The sequence below is a fragment of the Amblyraja radiata genome, chromosome 32, assembly GCF_010909765.2.
Source record: "Amblyraja radiata isolate CabotCenter1 chromosome 32, sAmbRad1.1.pri, whole genome shotgun sequence".
In the NCBI taxonomy this organism is placed as follows: Eukaryota; Metazoa; Chordata; class Chondrichthyes; order Rajiformes; family Rajidae; genus Amblyraja; species Amblyraja radiata.
Window position 1 is genome coordinate 13,551,393 of NC_045987.1, and position 21,412 is coordinate 13,572,804.

Consider the following 21,412-nt stretch of genomic DNA (forward strand, 5'->3'; position numbering starts at 1 on the left):
AGAGATTGAGGAACTGGTGTTAAGAGAGTCAGTGTTCATTAATGTTTTTGATGAAGATCCATTCAATTGTCTCTGAATATTCATAGTTTCCCCTGCATCATCCTCTGTGTTTTTGTTAAAATATTGTGCTGAACTGAGGGTAGACAGTTAAACCTATGTGGCCTTGTTCATTATTGTAGTCCCACCATCAATAGTAGTGTGGGAAGAATATGCCGGGCCTCCATGATCAATTCCCCCTACTCTCTGTGAAGGACCAGTTTAACTTTGCCCATTGCCCCTTTAAATCCATTACTAGTAACTCCACAATGTACTGTTAAATCACTTGTGCTTGATGATTACTAGGCAGTAGGCCATGCCACTGCTATTACACTCATCCCCTTACACTTTCCTCACAACCCAGCCTACCCTGACTGGAGCTAAAAGATCCCAAAACACTAAAGAAGATCTGGCCAGGACCTTTCCACCTCTCATATCACAAAAGCATATTAAGTGGCTGTTAGTGATTGCCAGAGCTTGCTCTGTGTAGATAATATGCTTTAGTGATAATAATGGTGGAAAGGTTTTTCTGGGACATTAGGAAAATCCCTTGATCTTTTCTGGGATTTTTTTAAACCTGCAGACAAGAAGGGCTGGAATGCAGCTAAGAGGTGAGTTATGCCCCTGTCCCACTTATGCCCCTGTCCCACTTAGGAAACCTGAACGGAAACCTCTGGAGACTTTGCGCCCCACCCATGGTTTCCGTGCAGTAACCAGAGGTTGCAGGTGGTTGCCGGAGGTTGCAGGTAGTGGAAGCAGGTAGGGAGACTGACAAAAACCTCCGGGAACCTCCGGGAACTGCACGGAAACCTTGGGTGGGGCGCAAAGTCTCCAGAGGTTTCCGTTCAGGTTTCCTTAAGGGAGCAGGGTAGACTACTGACCAGTAATTATAAATCACAAGTATGTGTAATAATCCCTGAGAAAAGCAGTCACTTTTTAATTTTAATCCACTTCTGGACCCACCCCAGATGACTGCACCATCAACTTGTGCAAGACTAGAACATGCACCCAAGTATATTGTCACCTGTTCCGAGGTACAGTGAAAAGCTTTTGTTGCGTGCTATCCAGTCAGCAGAAAGACAATACATGATTATAATCGAGCCTTTCACAGTGTATAGATACATGATAAGGGAATAATGTTTAGAACAAAGTAAAGGCAGCAAAGTCCATACAAGGATAGTCCGAGGGTAACCAATGAGGTTGATAACAGTTCAGGAATGCTCCCTGGTTGTGGTAGGATGATTCAGTTGCCTGATACAGCTGGGAAGAAACTGTCCCAAATAACTGGCACAAGATATAAACCCACAATGATCTGTCTCAGAGGTCAGAATACTGCCCACAGCTGAGGTTGACACAGGACAGAGGTATTGGCAGGTGGAAGTCGTGAAGTGGGTTAATGTTTCTCCCCACCACGGATGTGCAAACAATGCAACAGCAAAATATGTCAAGGTTAGCAAAATAACATTCTCTCCATTTTCTATTCAGTTTGTTTAGCAAATTCTCTCTCCACAAAACCCTAAAGCCCGATGAAGCCAAGGCCAGAAAATAAATTCCCTCTGTTCAATTGGATGACTGAGGTCCTCCTTTGACAGAAATGAATTAGAAAATAGATGAGCAGACTGTTCTGTGTTGAAGAGGATTTAAATAATTGCATTTAAACACTAGCTGTGTGCAGACTAGGAGAAAGGGCCATGTCATGGGTTCCAATCCCGATGCATTCACCCTCCCTGCAGTCCTGACTTATTATCGTATTCTCTGTGCAATTTTGAATGGCATTTGGAGCTCTATTCCAGGCGCCGCCATGTTCAATTTAGGAGCACTAAACCAAAACCGAATGCTGTGGACCAACACAGCAAGCCTGGCAGCATCTGTGGAGGAGATGGAGAGTCAATGCGTCAGCTCTGAAGAAGAAAACACTGTTTATTTTCCTCCACTATTTTCCTCCACCGATGTTGCCTGGCCCACTGAGTTCCTCCAGCACTTTTGTTTGTTTGCTCAGGACTCCAGCTTTGCAGTGACTTGTGTCTCTAAAACCGATGCCGTCTTAGGTTTCTGGTACGATAAATTAGCAGGAGTACAATAAGGCAGATGAACTAATGGAGAAGTCACACCACAGATGGAAAGTGCATCCTTTTCTCATTTTTAATGCAATGAGAGAATTGTTTTCACAAGGCCCTCGCTTTTATTTTTGATTCCCACTTATCTCAGATTTTGTGCTCACAAATGAAAGGATTTCTCTCCTTTCTCCAATTAGTTCCTGCACAGCAGATGGTGTGTGACTCAGGGAAGATTCAGAGAGTCAGCATTGAACAGCGCAGAAAATTCAACCACATGAATGATGGCCTTATCGCACATCTGCACCAGTTCCATTTGCCCGCATCAGGCCCTTACCCTAAATATATTGGTTCCTTTCAAACCAATCGCCTCTCACTTCCCTATATTAAACTCTATTGACCAGATTTTTGTCTAATCACTCAATCGCAATATCTTCATCACAACATACCCTACCACTATTTCCGTATCATATACAAACTTTGAAACCTTACATTTTATTCTGTCTTTAATGTATATAGTAAACAATTGAGGGCCAAGAATAGATCTCTGGTGTGCTCCACCAGTTACATCCCTCCACCCTGAAATGGTGTTCCAATTTGGTTCCAACTTGTTTTTTTCCAATGTGACTCTAATTTTTGTATACAAATTTCTGACAGCATAGGTAGGAAACTTTTCCTCACAGCTGAAATGCCTAAAACTGAAAACCATAGGTTTAGAGTAAGGGGTACGAGGTTTAAGGGGGGGGGGGGGTGGGGAAGAACTCTCCCACTCACACGATAGATGGAATCCAGAACAAAGCATCTGAAGGGACATGGAAGATGGGAACTCCCACAACATTTCAAAACTGCATAGACAAGCACTTGAATCACCCGGCCACAGAAGGCCACAAACCATGTGCTGGTAAATGGGATTAGTGTAGGTGAGTGGTTGGCAGGGACATGATGGGCTGAAGGGCCCTGTTTCTGTGCTGTATGTTTCTACATTTCTATGACTTTAAGATTAAGCATCATTGGAGGGTGTGAATCTGAAAAGACTGCACCAGCAGACTGTTGAACAAATTGTGCACAACTAATTTTGTCTAAAATAAACAAGAACACCGCAGGCTCGGTGAGATTTAGATCAAAGCTGTTGATTTATAAACATAAGGTATTAGAGGAACGTTGTTTGATTTCACTCAACAGCCATCCCCGTGCTCTAAGTTGTGTTGTCAGTTATTGCAACTTTGTACTGAGTGCCTGTCCACACCAAGGGCTGGGAACAGCCAATGATCCCCACTCTACACATACAGGAATCACATCCTTTTCTCTGGGCTGGATTCAGATGCAGGATCCAGGCTTGTGGGCCTGTGCCTAATCCCCTGCATCAACAAGTACTTCCACTTGGACAGACGAGGAGATGGAGTCTGCACATCTGTGTTCTACGAGCCTCATTTACCCAGACAATCTGTTTCCTTGCCGCTTTCTGATTGTGTTTATAATACTAATTAGCCCACAGGGCTAATTCATTTCTCACTATTGACATACCTGATCAGGGAAATAGTGACACTATTGCACTGCATGTTATTTTTGGTTGTTAAATTAGCACCTGTTCTGCATGGATTTGTGACCACATCTGCAGGGATTGGTGAAAATGCGGTTTTCGTTGGGAAAAATCTGTTTCCTGGCCCAATAAATCGGGAAATCGATGTCTTTGTGAGTGAAATTGGATGGCCTGGTTCGAAGTGATACAGTGGTGATTGTGTCTTTTGTTGTTTTTTTGGAGGTTCAATCATTGTGCCTTATCACAAGGCTGGTATTGATGCCTACTCACCTGCTCCTTTGTGTCAGCTGCCATGTTATAGATCTGTGGACATGGTTCGACGGCAGAGTTGAAGTAGATATTTTGCGTACATGCAATTTTAATCTGTTTGTTAACCCTGCTGCTGAGTGGGCTGGGAGAGTGACATTTCAATCTGTCCCCTTTTCTTGCTGTCCACCAGATGGCATCAGAGATCACTCAGCCTCCTTCACAATGTTGGCTGCCTCCCTCCTTCCTCCCACTCCCTTTTTCCCCCCCACACATCTTAATTCTAGCTTGATTTTTAACCTGGCCACATTTCACAGAACTGCCCTATCCAACTCAACACAGTTTAGGCCAAGACATGAAAGGCGAGCAGGTATCAGAGACCACAGCCTCATTCGCAGTGTCTGTCACCATTGGGGGAGTCAGGAGGTCCAGGAACTTCCCAACATTTCTACGGCCATTAGTAAGAGAGTAGCAAACACGGAGGAAAACTCCCCCATTCAGGTCCCTCCAATACCGATTTTGGAAACACTTTAACTCTGGCACGGCCAACCCATCTCACCAGCTGGGAGATTGTACACATGTGAATGGACCTCAGTGGGAGGTATCTAGACATAAAGGAGAAAGAAAGAATCCACTTGGACCCGTGACAAGCTTGAATTGTTAGGCAGGACCTGGCATCTTTTGACACTTGAAATCAGTATCATGCATTGGGACTACCAATGTTTAAACAGGGATGTTGTTTATTTATTTTCTCTAACAGGTTGACCAACTTTCTCACACGTAACTTAAGTGGCCTCTATTCAGTTCTATCCTAAGCAGTGACCAGTAGTTCAGTAATCGCAGCCAAGCTCAATACTGTCCTTGCCTGGGGGCAGGAATTATTCAGCCTCGACCAAGGAATGAAGTCAAGGATCCTACCTGGTCTATGTGGATATATTGACCATGTGAATGAAACACATACCATTGAACATACTGGTATTTTTCTTCATACTCCCCTGGGGCTAATCCAATCTAACCATCTTCTCAAACTGAAGATAAATGCTGCAACCAGAAACAAATTGTTACCTGGACTTTGGACGATACATGGACAGGAAAAGTTTAGAAGGATATGGGACAAATGCAGGCAAATGGGAGCAGCTTAAATGGGGCATCTTGGTCAGCGTGGACAAGTCGGGGGGAAACCTATGACAAAGGTGGAGATCCTGCATCAGGAATGTAAAAAATAATCACACTCAGCAGAATCTGCTGGCTTAAAAGGCAATTAAAGTGAATGTGTTTTCCCACAGCTGCCCCCCCCCCCCCTCCCCCTCCCCCTCCCCTCCCCTCTGCAACATGCACTCAGCTACCATTTTGCTGGGCACCTGCGCCCTGTCTGCAATGACCAGATCGAGCTTCACATTACATTATGTTCCACTGTAGACTCTGCTCTCCCTTGTAATTTAGGCCGTCACAAATTAAAATCAATTTCCACTTGCAGCTGCACTGATGAAAGAGAGGAGGTGGAGCCTTTTAGCAAAAGAGAAAGATGTTAGAAGCTGATCGTTTTAATAAAGATGGCCAAGTGAGGGGCAAAATTTAGGTGGTTTACCAAACGGGCTCAGGAATTGTCAGGGTGGTCAGGTTATAACTGGTGATGCTCTGCAGGTTCGCTCTGGCTTGTCCTGTCTTTGTCTTACCACAGATAATGTGCCCTTTCCTCCTAATGCCCCTGTACTACTTAGCAAACCTGAACGGAAACCTCTGGAGACTTTGCGCCCCACACAAGGTTTCCGTGCGGTTCCCAGAGGTTGCAGGTGGTTGCCGGACGTTGCAGATAGTGGAAGCAGGTAGGGAGACTGACAAAAACCTCCTGGAACCGCACGGAAACCTTGGGTGGGGCACAAAGTCTCCAGAGGTTTCCGTTCAGGTTTCCTAAGTGGGACAGGGGCATAAGCCTCCATCCATTGGGCTGTGAGGCTGACTGGGGACAACCCCGATTACATGCACAAACATATCAATCACCGTTAATTAATTAGGCACAAAAAGCTGGAGTAACTCAGCGGGACAGGCAGCATCTCTGGAGAGAAGGAATGGGTGACGTTTCGGGTCGAGACCCTTCTTCGGTCTGAATATAATTTGATGTAATGGAACATTTGAAGATACGAAAACTTACATGGATCACTCAAGTGACGTCATTGAAATCCTTGCAGCCCTTTACCAAGTAACCACAGATCTCTCTTCCAATTGCCTTTTCAGCGTATATTTGGAAAACTTCTGGAGAATAGTTGGTAACCATCTTCCTCTCCACGGTTTTACTGAGTTTTCCAGTGTATTGCTCAAATAATTTGTGTAGTAATAATGCAGCTTCCAACACAAGGCATCTCCCATTCCAGATATTCAGGATAATCTGAACCAGTGCTAAACACTCACAGAATTGAGCTCCTCAATGACATGATAAGAAAGACATTAGTATGGTTGACTGATTAGGCACCAAATTCATTTTAATAAGCAGTATGAGTTTTGGTGTGTATCTATGAGTCAAATGGCAGAGGTTGTAATGCCCATTATACTTGTTGTCTCTTAATATCTATTTTAAATTCACAACTTTTACTTCTGTATCACTTGCCTCAAACAATCAGAACCTATCAGAGCACTGTATCTATGCAGAAATGTAAAGACATTGCATAGAGGTCCCACAGCAAATCTTCTCCTGCTGCTTGTAACATACGTGGCTACAAATGTTTCTCCATATAAGTAGTTTGAAAGTGGGGGGCTTTGTAATGATCCTCTCTGGTTGGCAATGACTCCTCTCTTCCTCAGCAACTCTCAGACTTGATCCTAAAAGTTACGTGTATTCAGAGTTTACATGTAGGAGGCAAAATTCAACAAGATTGAGAGAGGGGAAAGCACAAAGGTCCTGTTCAAGTCTGCTCACTTCATTAGACCCACATAGTCTAGCTCATAAAGTTTACTAAGAGAAGATGAGGAGATGCCAACTTGACTTGGATCCATTACTAAAGCAGGAAACCAAGATAAATATTTACAGAAGTTACTAATCATCTTCCCACCTCTATTTCAGTCAGCACAAACACTGAAACTACAGCTGACATCTTGCTTCTTTTTAACTCCCCGTTTGGTTCTTCATTCTTCCAAGATTCCAGTTCTGGTTAGGATTGCACGCCTCAAAAACTGGGCGCCCTTCGCTGATTCAATCAAGCAGCTGTTTTCTTTTTTAAAACAGGAAAGTTGCCCGTTTCACTCCACCATTGGCAGCGTTACTTCAGCTGTTCGAGTTTGTTGGACTCGCAATTCCCTTGATAAAACCTCCCCTGTTATGCTTGAAGATGCTGCTTAAAGCTCAACTCTGACCATAATCTTGGTCACTGCTTCTACTCATATTTTGTGCAGCGAGCCACCAACATCTGAGCAATGGTTGTTATAAAACACAGGAGGCTGTTAGATGTTGTGCCCGCACATTCGCTCTGAAATGTTGACTATTGATGGAATATTTGACTGGCATCAAAGCTCAATCGTCTCCTCAGCCAATGCCCATATACAGTGTGCCCTTCCCATAGTAAACCACTAGCGCATGATAAGGCCCCGACCACGGGTGAACATAGAGGCAGATGACTGACCTTTTATTGCCTCCCCTCACAGTGGGAAACGTTGATTCCGCTGTGTGGGGATGGTCATGTTAAATTCTATCATGTGTTGTGTTCTCTTTATTTGTATGGCTGTACGGCAATCCAAATCTCGCTGTACCAATTGGTACAGTGACGGTCAATATAAACTTGAACTTCAACTTGAAAGCATTGATATACTGGTTGATTTCAATATTTTGCCATCCTTTACCTATTATGGGTGTATTGAGGTTGTGATGTCCATTCTTGAATGTTACCTTGGAGTAGTTTCTGCTGCTGGGATTGATTTAGGATATCTTAGTGTAACCTTGAAATAGATTCTCCAGTTTCATTAAAAAAAAATGTAATTACGTTTTCTTCATAATAAAGAACCTGTAAACAATACATCAGACATTACAGCACAGCGCCTCTGTGCTTTGTACCAAGTTGGCTTGAGTTTGGAAACTAACTGTAAACTTTTTGTTTGGCCAGGATTCACTGCGGGCTAACAGTGATCCTGTCCTTTTAAGCAAATGTCTTTCACATTGGCATCAGATCACTACATACCCTCACAGTTGACAGCTAAAAAGTGACAGTGCTAACAATCACTGACTGTGCGCAGAGTTCATTCAAACCCTTCATGGTTCCCTTGCTGCCAAACTCACAAAAGCCTCTTCTCTCTTCCTCTGCCATTCTTTCCATTGCAAAGGAGGGAATTGAACCTCCCCACACCCTCCTCCCAACAGCTTAATTCTTGGAATTAAGAGAAGAAATAAGGAGAAGCTAAGTGGTGCCAACAAATCGAAAACATCAAGCACAAAGCTCTCTCTTGTTCACAGTTTGGACTGAGTCGAGACCAAGGCTTTGGTCAATTGCATCTGTTCCAGTGATTCAGCAATACTTAAAACTATTTCAATTTATAGAATTCTCAAATCTGGGGAAGCCATTAATCCTCACTTCATCACTAAATCTATAGTTGTAGGGCAGTATAGTACGGAATCTGGCCCTTCGGCTGACCTTGTCCATGTCGACCAAGTTGGCATATTGGGCAAGTCCCATTTCCTGCAAGTGGCTCATATCCTTCTAAACACTTCCTATTCATATATCTGTACAAATGTATTTTAAAAGTCATAATTTTCTTGTCATTTCTGGTTTATTTATGCCACATTCATCAGACGTTCTGCAAACGTCCCTCTCATGTCCTTCCAAAGGGGCAAATACGAAGCCTCTCCACTCTGCATGTTCTACCTGTTCGTATTAAGACATTTGAATCATGTTTACTTGCCGTCATTCACCATCATGATATCAACATGCGAAAAGAGACATGATGTTGACATTCTTGTGGTGTAACCGTGTCAAGCCAGATTAAATTTACAGGTTGTTTATGTCCAACTCTGAACATTGGGCAGAGAATTCTACTGCAGTATACGGATATTTGCAATTTTATATTCTGGAATAACTTTCCCTTCAAAGTATTAGTGGGTGCTGCACCAACATAAACCTGAACAGATTGTGGTGGGTGGACATCAGTGCTGGATGTTAATATAATTATAGTCAACCATCATATCTTTCTATTGCTTACTTTTCCTTGGCTAGAATCCAGCGTGTGTGTAGGTGGTACACATTTCTCACTTCTTGTACCGTTCCTTTCTTGTTCTGTATTCTTTTATTTATTCTCTCAATTCTCATCTCACACCAACTCATATTATTTTTTTGAGTGAGATGGTAAAAACACGTACAATAAATGCTACATTAAATGTAATAAACATAATCCTTCTGCCATCATCTATAATTGCTCTAGATTCAATTCAGACCAGAATTTACTTCAGTTAATGCTCATCAAAATAGATTATTTCCCTTTAACAAAAAAAACTATCAAGAGTTCCTCAGCATTTTTGTCTTTCTAAAGTGCAATAACAACGCATCAACATTCAAAGTCAGATAACCATGTTAAAATTAATCACTATCACCCAGAACACCAACGTCATGTTATTGGGCAGCATATGACAGAAATAAAATTGGTTTATTGTGTAGAAGATCATGTTGGAAATCAATGTCAGATTTTGTAAAACAAAAGTAGCGGAAGACCCAGACTTACTCCTACAACCATGTGCCTTTTCTCAGCAACATCTGTCAACTAACAAAATCCCCTCCCCAATCTTAAGAAGGGTTCCGACCTGAAACGTCACCTATCCATGTTGTCCAGGGATGCTGCCTAACCCCGCTGAGTTACTCCAGCATTTTATGACTTTCCAAGTGTAAATGTTCTTTCTAACTGTGGCAGCCATTCCTTGTGGAGCCACTGGGTTAGGACTGAATGGCACTGCAGCACACACAATAAAATCAATGAATATTTTCAGTGCCTGGCAATGCTGTTGAAAAGCTTGCCACTCTTTGGAGTCAATACAAACTTAATTCTAAGCAATTTTATAAAGGTTATCAGCTGATTTATTTTTCCTCCTGAAGGTTTTTAGGACAGATTCACGCCAAGTAACCATTCTCCATCTTCTCTCCAGTGTAGTTATCCCCAAGCTTGTTGAAGGGTCATTTGTGCATTGGGTATTTAACTCAAGCCAAAACTAGTACCTTCCCAACACCATTGGCTTAATGGTTAGGAGCAGATGATTCATCTAAAATTCCCCCCTCCCTCATCCCCATATTTACTCCATGGTTAAGCCCATTACTCCTCGGCCATTGAACCAAATTGACTCAACACAGTTCAGTTGTCTCACCTCAACAGACTCACTGGATGTGAGCCTATGACCTTTTGCTCTGGGGACTCCATCGCTTGCAGGGAAAGAGGAAAATCAACATAATTCACTCTCTCTAGCTTAATGACTATTCTGTTGAAGTGTTTTTAACTGAAATCTAAATCCTGTTATTGAGGTCAGAAAGATTATTTTGAGATTATTAGGGCCAGATAGTAACCGTCACATTTCTCAGGGTACATCAATTACCTTTCAGATAAATAGGAGAGGGACTTACCTTGACATATTCTGACTTGGAATCCATATTCTGTAGGTTACTGTTGAGGTAAAAACATTAAAATATATATATATTTTTGTATACAATTAGCATCAGGAAGATGACAAGCATCACAATGGTTCATTAAACTGATTCTTGGAATTGGGAGAAATTGTCCAGTGAGGAGTGATTAATTAGACTGCGTCTATAATCTCTCGAGTATAGCAGGATATTTCATTAAAACATACAACATTTTCATTGCCAAAACCAATCTTCTGGTGGAACACAGTGGATCAGGCAGCATCTGTGGAAGGAAACGGACAGAGGGCGTTGTCCGGGCCAGGATACTTCTTTAGAGGAGGAATCCCAACCTGAAACATCGTGTGTCAATTTCCTTAGACAGATGCTGCCTGGCAGGAACGTAGAGAGCTGATGGATGTGTTTGTGTGTTGTATAATTCTGTGATTCTACAAAAGCATCTCAGTCAGGAGCAGGGACCTTGTGAACAAATCATACATTTACTTTCTTACCCTGGGAAGACCATCAGTATAATAAAAATTCAAGGGAGAAGATAAATACCTTTAGTGTTTCTCCTCTTCATACCTACCCACTGCATTTGAATTAGACAAGTTCGCAGAGAGCCCTTCAAATACCACCAACTCAACACCATCACATACAGTCCATTGTACTTTTCCTAGTTTGTCCATACTAAAACCCAAACTTCCCTCTCTCTACATTGTCAGAATGTTGAATCAAGGATCATCATGGAGACTTCTCCCATTGCTCATTTCACTTAACTTCAAAATCTTCCTCCATCCAAGCACCTCCAACCCACACGTGACCATGCCCAACCGTGAGTTCTAGACTGACCTTTGATTCATTCCTACACCTTGATTGTCCATGCCATTTCCCTCAGTGTTTCATTCTAATTTCTCGTATTAAAATCAAATGATTCCTGAACTTGGACAGACTGTGTTTAAACCTCGGCTTTCACAGTAGATTTTTTGTAATTGTTATTTCTTGGAAACAGCTAACGCTGCAAACTGATGAATCAGGAGAGATGAGTATAACAACCCAGCCCACTTTAGCTTTGTATACCCAAAGGGAAAGGCAGGGTTGGTTATTAATGGTCCACTTGGGGTTACATTTCAACTTCCAGCTATTCAAAGCCTGAGCTGGGAACGGAATCTGCGACCGACATTTGAACAGAACCATTTCCTACTGAGCTTCCTGGCCTGATTACTCATCTCATCTTTAAGCCAAGGGGATTCCAGATCTTAAAGGAACCTTTCAGTCCTGTAGAGGGTCTCAGACGATACTGAAAGAAAGCTGATAAAAGTCTTTGCAAGTATGAAAAGATTGGAAGAGGTAACCACAGGAATAACATTTTCATTTTGAAATTAGACAAGAGGCCATAAATGTAATAGTGACTAATTCAGGAGAAATTTCTCTACCAGGGAGTAGTTAGCACAAATAATTCATTACTTTTACAGAGCTTGATATATCATTAGTCTAGAGAGATAAAAAAGAGAGTAAAGAAATATGCATTCAAAAGACATTTGGGCAGATATATGGATAAGAAGAGTCCAGAGAGCTGTGAGCCAAATACAGTCAAATGGGATTTGCCCTGGATTCCAACTCGCATTGAAACAGGCTCTTCGGCCCACCAAGTCCATACCAACTATCGATCACCCATTCATACTAGTTCTACGTTATCACACTTTCTCATCCGGAATCAAGGGATATTGGGAGAAAGCAGGAACGGGGTACTGATTCTGGATGATCAGCCATGATATTGAATGGCAGTGCTGGCTCGAAGGGCCAAATGGCCTACACCTGCACCTACTTTCTATGTTTCTATGTTTCATCCACTCCCTACACAATAGGGGCAATTTACAAAGGCCAATTAACCTACAGACCCACATTGCTTTGGGATGTGGGAGGAAATCAGAGCACCTGGAGAAATCCCACACAGTCAGAGAGAAAGCGTGCAAACTCCACACAGACAGTATCCACAGTCAGGATAAAACCTGGGTCTTTAGCACTGTGAGGCAGTGGCTCTACCAGCTGCACTACAGTGCCTCCCTCTTGCGCTAGTCCAAGAATCTCACCTTTAGAGGCACAATATGAATGCCTCCTGCCATGCCTCTTTATCATGGTCAGTATGGACAGTTAGGCCTAACAGCTTTGGCCCTTGTTTTACAGCCCTATGAATCTACGAGAATTATGATAGTAATACGAAATGATGAAAGGTGGGAGGAGAACACCAATGATCAGTTGGGCAACATGGATGTTGTCTCAAGTTAATCCCAAACTGTATCAGGCCTATGGTATGAATGTTGATAGCCTCATTGAAACAATGATTTCTTCACATTCACTGTCAAGGTGTCTAAGGATAAAAATTTGATTTTACTTCGGAGTCACGTGAGTGACTACGTGAAGAAGCCCGCCAGGACGCATGCGTGCCATATCGCTACACGCATTGCGAAACGTTAGACGCGGTGGAACGACGTTCCCCCGCAGCGGCAGTTTAACAGCCGCAACTTGCAGGTAAGAGTTTACTCTGCGGTCTTTTTTGTTTCCATTTCCAACTACAGGTGGGAACATGGACAAAACAAAGAAGATAAGGTCTGCGACAAAGCTGGTGAGGGAGGACCGCGGAGCAGCGGGCAGCCAGCTGCAGCCAGTGGCACTTGGATCACCGATAGTGGGATCAGCTGTGCCCGATGTCGCCTCCGCACCGGCCAGAACCACGCGACCGGGCGTTAAGGCTAGACAAAAAACAAACAAGGTCGTGGACTCAGAGGAGTCCGACTTTGAACAACCGCGGGCGGCCAGCGACCGTGAGCGCTGGAGCCGGCTGGAGCGGTGTGTGGAGCATTTGCTCCAAAGTGACAGACTCCGGGAGATGGAGTCGGGTCACAGTGGGCCCTATGATAAACCCACAGCAGTACCTCTTGAAGGGCTGCACAGTGCTTCTACCTCATCAGAGGGGAGCACTGCGGGTCAGTTCTGGACTGACCTGGAAGAGGGGTCCGCAGAAGGAAAGACAAGTGTGCAAGGGGTGCAGGAACGAAAGAATCTACTGGACATGGTGGCCAATTTCATACAGCCAGACCAGACTGGTCAAAATCTGGAGCCAAAGCTAGCTGCCAGTATAGACTATATGTCTCTAAACCAGTTACAAGAACAGGCTGTACTGGACACCACATCAAGACACCTGGCACCGGGCAACTGCATATCCCTGAATGTTCCAATAGTAAACACCTGTATATGGAAACAGATTGGAATAGGAGTCAGAAGTATGGACGTCAAATTACAAAAAGTATTGAAACTCCTAACAGCAGGGATAACAGCATTTGCACGCACAGTGGATGAAAGGGACTCCATCAAAAACAACAGCTCTGTCCCTACACAGACTGACATTAAAAACAGTCATGCTAATTTCATTGGTCACGGCACAGAGGATACAGTCACTGCATAAACTAAGACTGGACAACATGACTTCCTCAACTGAAAATATTACGTTTCATTTCTATGAATTAGTAAAGCAGAACAGACAGGGATCAGCAGGCCTCAATATACAATTTAGGTCATACCCAACAGATGACCGTCTCTGTATAGTAAGACATTTGTCGTTATACATGGAGAAAACGAAAATCATAAGAGGCAATGAGAAGGCACTTCTGGTCAGCCACAAGCAACCACACAAAAGAGTGACGGTCCAGACCATCTCAAGATGGCTGAAACAGGTGCTAACACAGGCTGGGGTGGATACTAATATTTTAAAATCTCATTCCACCAGGGCTGCAGCTACATCGGCAGCGATACAGTTGGATGTACCAATGGACCAAATCCTCAAGGCAGCAGGATGGTCAGGGGAAAAAACATTCCAACTATTTTATAACAAACCAGTAATGAAACCTGGAACGTTTGCAGAAACAATTTTAAATTCTGTAAATTAATTTAAACCCATAAAAAGGGGTTATAATTTTGTGTTCATAAATTTTATGATTTCAATGTCGAATTCATGTCCAAATTATGTTAACACAATTCCTCCTACAGTCATCAAGGCAGACGTGATGCATGGACTCGTTTCCACGGCATGAAATCACAGAGCTTTAAAAGCTTCACGTAGTCACTCACGTGACTCCGAAGTAAAATAGTAAGATTAAACGAGAACTTACCAGTTTGAAGTTTGATCTGTATTTTATGAGGTGTTACGATGAGGGATTACGTGCCCTCTGCTCCCACCCTTGATCATATACTCAACTGGTATCTCTTCTCTAATCTTACTATGTTTAGTCATTACAGTTATCTGTGATTTCACACCGCTGCTTTGAAGAATGACACGCATGCGTCCTGGCGGGCTTCTTCACGTAATCCCTCATCGTAACTCCTCATAAAATACAGAACTTCAAACTGGTAAGTTCTCGTTTAATCTTACTATTTTAGAACACTGGGTCTGAAACTCACAAAACTATCTCAGTGAAAAAATGCACAAGACCATTTCAAAGGTCCTAAAAAATGTTTACTTGGGACATGGTATGGCCCTATCTCCTCACAGCTGTGGAGGTGGGGAAGGTCACTGAACATGCATGCAAAATGTGGTCCAGATTAAATTCATTTGAAACACAAAACACTAACACTGACGCAAGTCCCCTCTCTCTACATTAGATGAGGACAGAATTAAGGCTTCCTTCATAAGGACATCAAGTACATTCTGGTGGAAGAACGTCTGTTCCTGTAACACTCACAGCGGCAGCACCTTTTGAACTCAGGAACTTGCAATCAGAACATATCCTTCCATCTGCAACAGGTCTGAATCTGAGGTTTAACCCCTTCATCCCTTCTCTCGAATCTAATTTAAATTTCAGAATCGCTTTTTTGCACGGTGTCATTACACTCTACAAAAAATCCTTTTTTAATTATCATAGGAACCAAATTACAAAATTAACCCTGGGTAATATTCTGCCAATTATACATAAGCAAGATGCAATAGATTTGTAAACATTAATCATAAAAATAAATTAGTTGAACATTTTAAATGGAAGCACACGTGTCCATGTTGGTACCTGCATGGCCCAGTTGTACAGAATGGTCTACACTTGTTCCTAAACCAGGAATATTGCATCTTCAGTCCAGGTTAGGTGGTCACTTGATAGGTGGGGGGGAGGGGGGTTAGAAACTAGACAAATGTAAGTTCAGCAGCCAAATGTTCCTTTACGTATGAAACCTCTCGAACTGTGGAATTCAATAATAAGAGCCACCCTGGAGACTCCCAAAAGCAAGAGGGTGGGTAGAAAGTGAGGACTCATAATCCAGCCACTGAGAATACATCGGGACAACCAAACAACCAATATCACTTTCCAATACTAAATGTTTTGATGCGGTGAACTGCATTGGTGGAAGTTAATGTTTCACAGTCTGCTTCCCATTGCCATTGTGAGTAATATTTTATTTTTAAAGAGGAGGGGGAAGGGGCATATTTGAAGAAGAAATTAAAATCTATTACCATGACATAACATGCCTATTAACAAGCTATTAATATAATTTAAAACATGGTAACTGCACACCAATATATGGTTGTGTAATGATGCTATTAATTAACTGCAGTAACTCTTTTTCCTTTCAGTAATCTTTTATTTAAAATTTAATGAGGAGCATTATTCCCCGCCTACAGTGAAGGCACTAAGTCTCAGCATTGGTTCAAAGCTGCTGATTGCCCTTCCATACCTCACCTAAGTGCAGCCTGTTTTCATGTGAGAACTCAAATGTGAGTTTGTCAATGTGAAACCATTCTATAACAATGTGCCAAAGGGCATCCGCACAAGTACTTAAACCTTGTGTCACCACTATGCCAGGACCAGGCATAGTCATAGAGTTGTACCACACCGAGACATGACCTTTGGCCCACCTTGCTCATATTGGGTTAATTCCATTGGCCTGCATTTGGCCCACATCCCTTTAAACCCTTCCTATCCATATACCTGTCCAAATATACTTAATAAAGTACAATATACTATACAAATGTACCAAATAAGACATAATTGCATCCGGTTCTATAGCTTCATCTGGCAATTCATTCCAGATATGGACCACCCGCTGAGTGGATAAGTTGCCCCTGAGATCCCCCTTAGATCTCTCCACTCTCTCCTTAAGCCTATGGCCTTTAGTTTTAGAATCCCCTACTCTGGGACAAAAAAGACAATGAGCATTCACTTTATCCATGCCCCTCATGATCTTGTACATCTCAATCAGGTCACTTGCATGACCTTGTTCTTCATTAAACAGAAGGATTGAAGGTTATTTTTATTAAACACAATTGCAAATTTTCAGATCATCTAACCATAGGAATTGTGGTCTTTCTACTCTCTCTGGTTCAATCACCAACTGAGCCTATAGGGAAATCTCAATAATAGCGTTGTGTATTGAAATGTCAACGATCATCTCCTTTATGAGCAGTCCATACGGAAAGAGTGAAGACACTGAAATGTAAGCAACAGGTTTTAATGGCAAATTAAAGGCATAAAGTTTTGAAAGGGACGATGAAAAGAGGATTTGTTGTTGATTGGCGAATATAAAGGGTGAGTGATCAGCCCTCGAAGGGTGGGAATTTGCTGACAGATGTGTGGACAAGTGGTGAATGTACAGGGCTACTGAGTGTCAGGAATGCAGCTTGTTGCAAGTGTCAGGTTACAAATCCAAAAGCAGCTGTTTTCAGGAGCATCCTGATAAGCGTGGAGCAGATCAGAACTTTACAGGAGCTCGCTGTCTGCAAACTACAGTCTCACTTCAAAATCACTGGCTCTTTGGACTGACTAAACATTTTAGGAAAAAAAACCCATACATTTTATATTTACACATTGTCTCACAATTTCAACGTTTTTTTAATTTGAACTTTATAAAAATATAAAGGTACAAAGTTAACAAGATCAAGAGGGGTATAATGCTTAGAGGATTCCCTGGGAGGGGTGAGATGGGAGTGATTTAAGCAGGACCTCCGGAGCAACTTTTTCACAGAGGGTAGCCCTTATCTGAATGAGCTGCTAGAGGAAGCTATAGAAGCAAATGCAATTATGACTTTTATAAAAACATGTGGATAGATCTATGGATAGAAAACATGTAGAGGCTGTAGGCTAAATGCAGTCAAATGGGATTAGCCCAGTGTTCAAACTGGGTCCGCTTGGACAAGGTGGGCTGAAGGGCCAAGTTCCTGATGCTGTACAGCTCTATGACTCTAGAGTCACTGTTTCAGTATAGAAAATATGTCAAGACAATTTATGGAAACAATAGACTCTAACAACCACTCATAAGTTTGGCAACAAAATCACAATCACGAGGAAGAACAATTTTCCTGCTGAGCCTTTTTTTTAAACTGTTGTAAATGTTCTCACTTCCACTCCTGAAGGTACAGAATGTTGTCATGTGATGTCAAGCCAACTGCACAACGGGTGGCACAAGAGGATTCAACTGTGGGTGGTTAACAGCCAAATTCAATACCTCTAATTGAAACACATACCCCCATGAAGATTCCAGTTGAAGCAGGAATCGTGTCTGGCTCAACTCCGAGAGAAACCCAGGCGTGTTTCATCTGGGCCTGAGGCCTTTGAGTGCTTTATATTCCTCAATAGCATGTTGGCGACTTTAAACAACCAAGGCCCTGCAGAATAGCTCAACTTAAATGTTAGGCATAATGGTTGGGGACCCTCTTTTGTTAATTTGGAATAGTCAGGAGGGTTATCAAGTATGTGGGTCAGGCTACTTCAAGATATAACGTGGTGCTCACTTGCTCTTAATAATCCTCTTGTTGACTCTGGATTAGTTCCACCATCAATCACCCAGTGATACTGTATGTGTTTCCTCCTGGTCTGGTCTCCATGACAACAGATTACTACAATCAAAGCCAAATAACCTCTCCTTTACTTTTTTTATTCAGTCTTTTGTTATTTTGTTCTGCCTACCCCCTTTTTCTCCGCAGAAGGGAGCCAGAGTTCCTGTGCTGAAGCAGGGTCACTTTATCACCAGACCCTAAGGGCAGCTCCGTGTAAGATTGCGCAGGTCAAGGAGTTACCACAACCCTTGTTTCCTCTGTCTTGCCCTGCGTTATGGGGCTGGGGTGCGTGAGTGAATGCATTGTTGAAAATTTAAAAAAAATGATGCTATGTTGACACAATGTCAACATAGTTCATTTAAAAAAATTAAATGTAATGGTATGCTTGGGATAATGGATGAGGACAGGTCCTGCATTGTATAATTATCAAATTTTGGAGATAAAATAATTGTTTGGGGGGGAAAAAATCTTCATAAATGAACTCTCGTCCAACCCTAACAGAGTGAGGGTCAACTTATTCAGCGGACTGAGTAGAACAGGTTTGTGGAACGTCATTTAACATTCCATGCTCATAGACCACAATATAAAACCATCTTGACTGAGGAAAGTGCTGACTAGTTGCAGCTGTGTTGGGATAAACAGAGCATCTAACTGGAAGCCCAGTGGTTGGTGAGAGCAGAGCAGAAGATGGTTCAGTTTACATCTGAGAGATCTTTTACTAATACTGAGCACCTGAAATCAAAGTTTTCTCTTCACAAGGATTAATGCCTGTCAACATGATCATCGCAGGAAATGTCACAAAAAATAGAACAATGCTTGTAAATGCATCCTTTTACTAGGCACACTGTCATTTATTGTCCATCCCTAATGGTCCCTAGAGAGCAGTGAGGGTTAACCTCTTTGGTGGGTCTGCAATCACAAATAGTTCTAAACTATATTTCCTTCACAATTAGTTTCATGGCCATCGTTACGGATACAACCCTTGTGTAACCTACTTGAATTTACCTGTTATGTAGAATTTGAATTCATGTCATGAGGTCATCTGACCTGCACATTCTAGCCCAGTTAGGCATGACACTGGCTGCCATGGTTTGGATTGGCCACCACAGTGATAACAGAAACCTAGACTTGCTCCTTTGTGCAAATCTATTCAATCCTGAATAGGCAACAACAGGAGAGTCCACTCTATCTTTGTCCAATTCCACGTCATGTTTCTTTCTCTCTAACAGATGCTATCTAACTTAATGGGTATTTCCATCGTTATCTGGATAACTTGCATTTCTCCCCGTATGCCAAAATTTATGCAGGAATATCTTGCTGTATTTTTCTTGCTCTCATTCCTCTCCTGTAAAATGTACCACAACTCCAACAGCACCATGGGACAGATGCATCAACTCAGCTCATCTATCTTCCAGTGAGAGATGTGATGAGGATGTCACTGTGCACAAACACAGCTTTCGAATTAAAGTCTGGAATAACAATTCTGAAGCGACAAAGGAGAACAAATGAGAGCTTATGATGGTGAACTATTGAAGGAAATGACACATAAACAATTATAAGCCAAACAGTGAAAGGGAAATCCTCTGGAGTCAAGTTCCAAGTATCTGACTGACTTCCTTTCTGTTGCATTTTGTACAAGTCAACAATTTATAAAGTACAGAAGGCACATGGGTTTAAAATAAGGTTATCCATCTTTCTGAGGAGCTTTCAGGCCTTCTGCAAGTACAAGGTCCTTATTGAGGTATTTCAGATCTTGAGAGCATGGATAAAGTAAATGTTCTGACATTGTTACCATGATGGTGGAATCTAATACAAGAAGGCATATAGTGAGAAGAAAAGGATTTAAGTGGAACCTCAGGGGGAACTTTTTCATTCATTAATTTCATTCATTTTCATTCCATATCAGGAATTAGCTGCCAGAGAAACTATAGAAGCAGACACAGTGCGCTATAAGCCAATTGCCAGCAAAAGGTATGCCAAATAGGTTTGCGTGGCATGGTGGATCAAAGGGCCTGTTTCCGTGCTGTACAGCTCGAATGACATTAAGGCCCTTAGATCTGTCTGTCACCAAAGTCACACATCTGGTCACTAGAACTTTGGAGCAGTGCCAGAAACTGCTAATGATAATTTGGAAACTTCACCCTTGGGTTCAGATTTCCCACCCAAATTTGCCTCTGCAATCTCCTCTCTGCATGCCTCCAATTCTGTCCCCATGCACATTCCAGATTTTAATTTTTTCACCTTGATGGCCATGTAATGGGTTCAAAGTATTGAAGTTCTCTAGGAGGTGGCCACAAAATGCTGGAGTAACTCAGCGGGACAGGCAGCATCTCTGGAGAGAAGGAATGGGTGACATTTCGGGTCAAGACCCTTCTTCAGACTGATGTCAGAGGAGCCATTAAAGCTCTCAGTCCCCCGTCCATGTCCCTGTAATCTCTTCTCTCTTTAACAACAACATTTGAAAGACATTTGGACAGGTATATGGATAGGAAATGTATAGAGGACTATGGACCAAACGCAGGCAAACAAAACCAGCTTAGATGGGGCATCTTGATTGGCATGGGTGAGTTGGTTGAGGGGCCTGTGTCTGTGCCGTATAATCCATTACTCTTTCCATTTCCATTAACTGCACCCGGATTCTCCTACCAACAATCTGTACTAGGGGCGATTTACAGTTGCCAATTAATTTATCAAGCAGTGTAGGAAAGAACTGCAGATGCAAAGGTGGACACAAAATGCTGGAGTAACTCAGCAGGACAGGCAGCATCTCTGGAGAGAAGGAATGGGTGACATTTCGGGTCGAGACCCTTCTTCAGAATGATGTCAGAGGAGCCCACTCCCCTCATATCAGTCTGAAGAAGGGTCTCTACCCGAAACGTCACCCATTCCTTCTCTCCAGAGATGCTGCCTGTCCCACTGAGTTACTCCAGCATTTTGTGTCTACCTTTAATTTATCAAGCATCCGTCTTTAGGATGTAGGAGGAAACCAGATCACCTAGGGAAAAGAGCGTCAGTCACAGGAAGAACATGCAAACACCACACAGACACCGCCCAAGGTCAGAATAGACCTATGCACCACCCCTATCCTTCCTACTTCTCAGTTTCTTTGAAACAGTCCCTCAAAACCTTAATCTTTAAT

General features: G+C 42.5%; 1 protein-coding gene across 3 annotated transcripts in view; it reads right to left on the reverse strand.

The window, feature by feature from the left end:
• sh2d3c (SH2 domain containing 3C) overlaps nucleotides 1-21,412 on the reverse strand; it is a 118,857-nt gene that overhangs the window by 50,662 nt on the left and 46,783 nt on the right. For all 3 annotated transcript variants that reach the window (XM_033048853.1, XM_033048854.1, XM_033048855.1), the window contains one exon: nucleotides 10,461-10,500. In XM_033048853.1, the coding sequence (XP_032904744.1) occupies nucleotides 10,461-10,500 (40 nt within the window). The remainder of the gene's footprint in view (nucleotides 1-10,460; nucleotides 10,501-21,412) is intronic.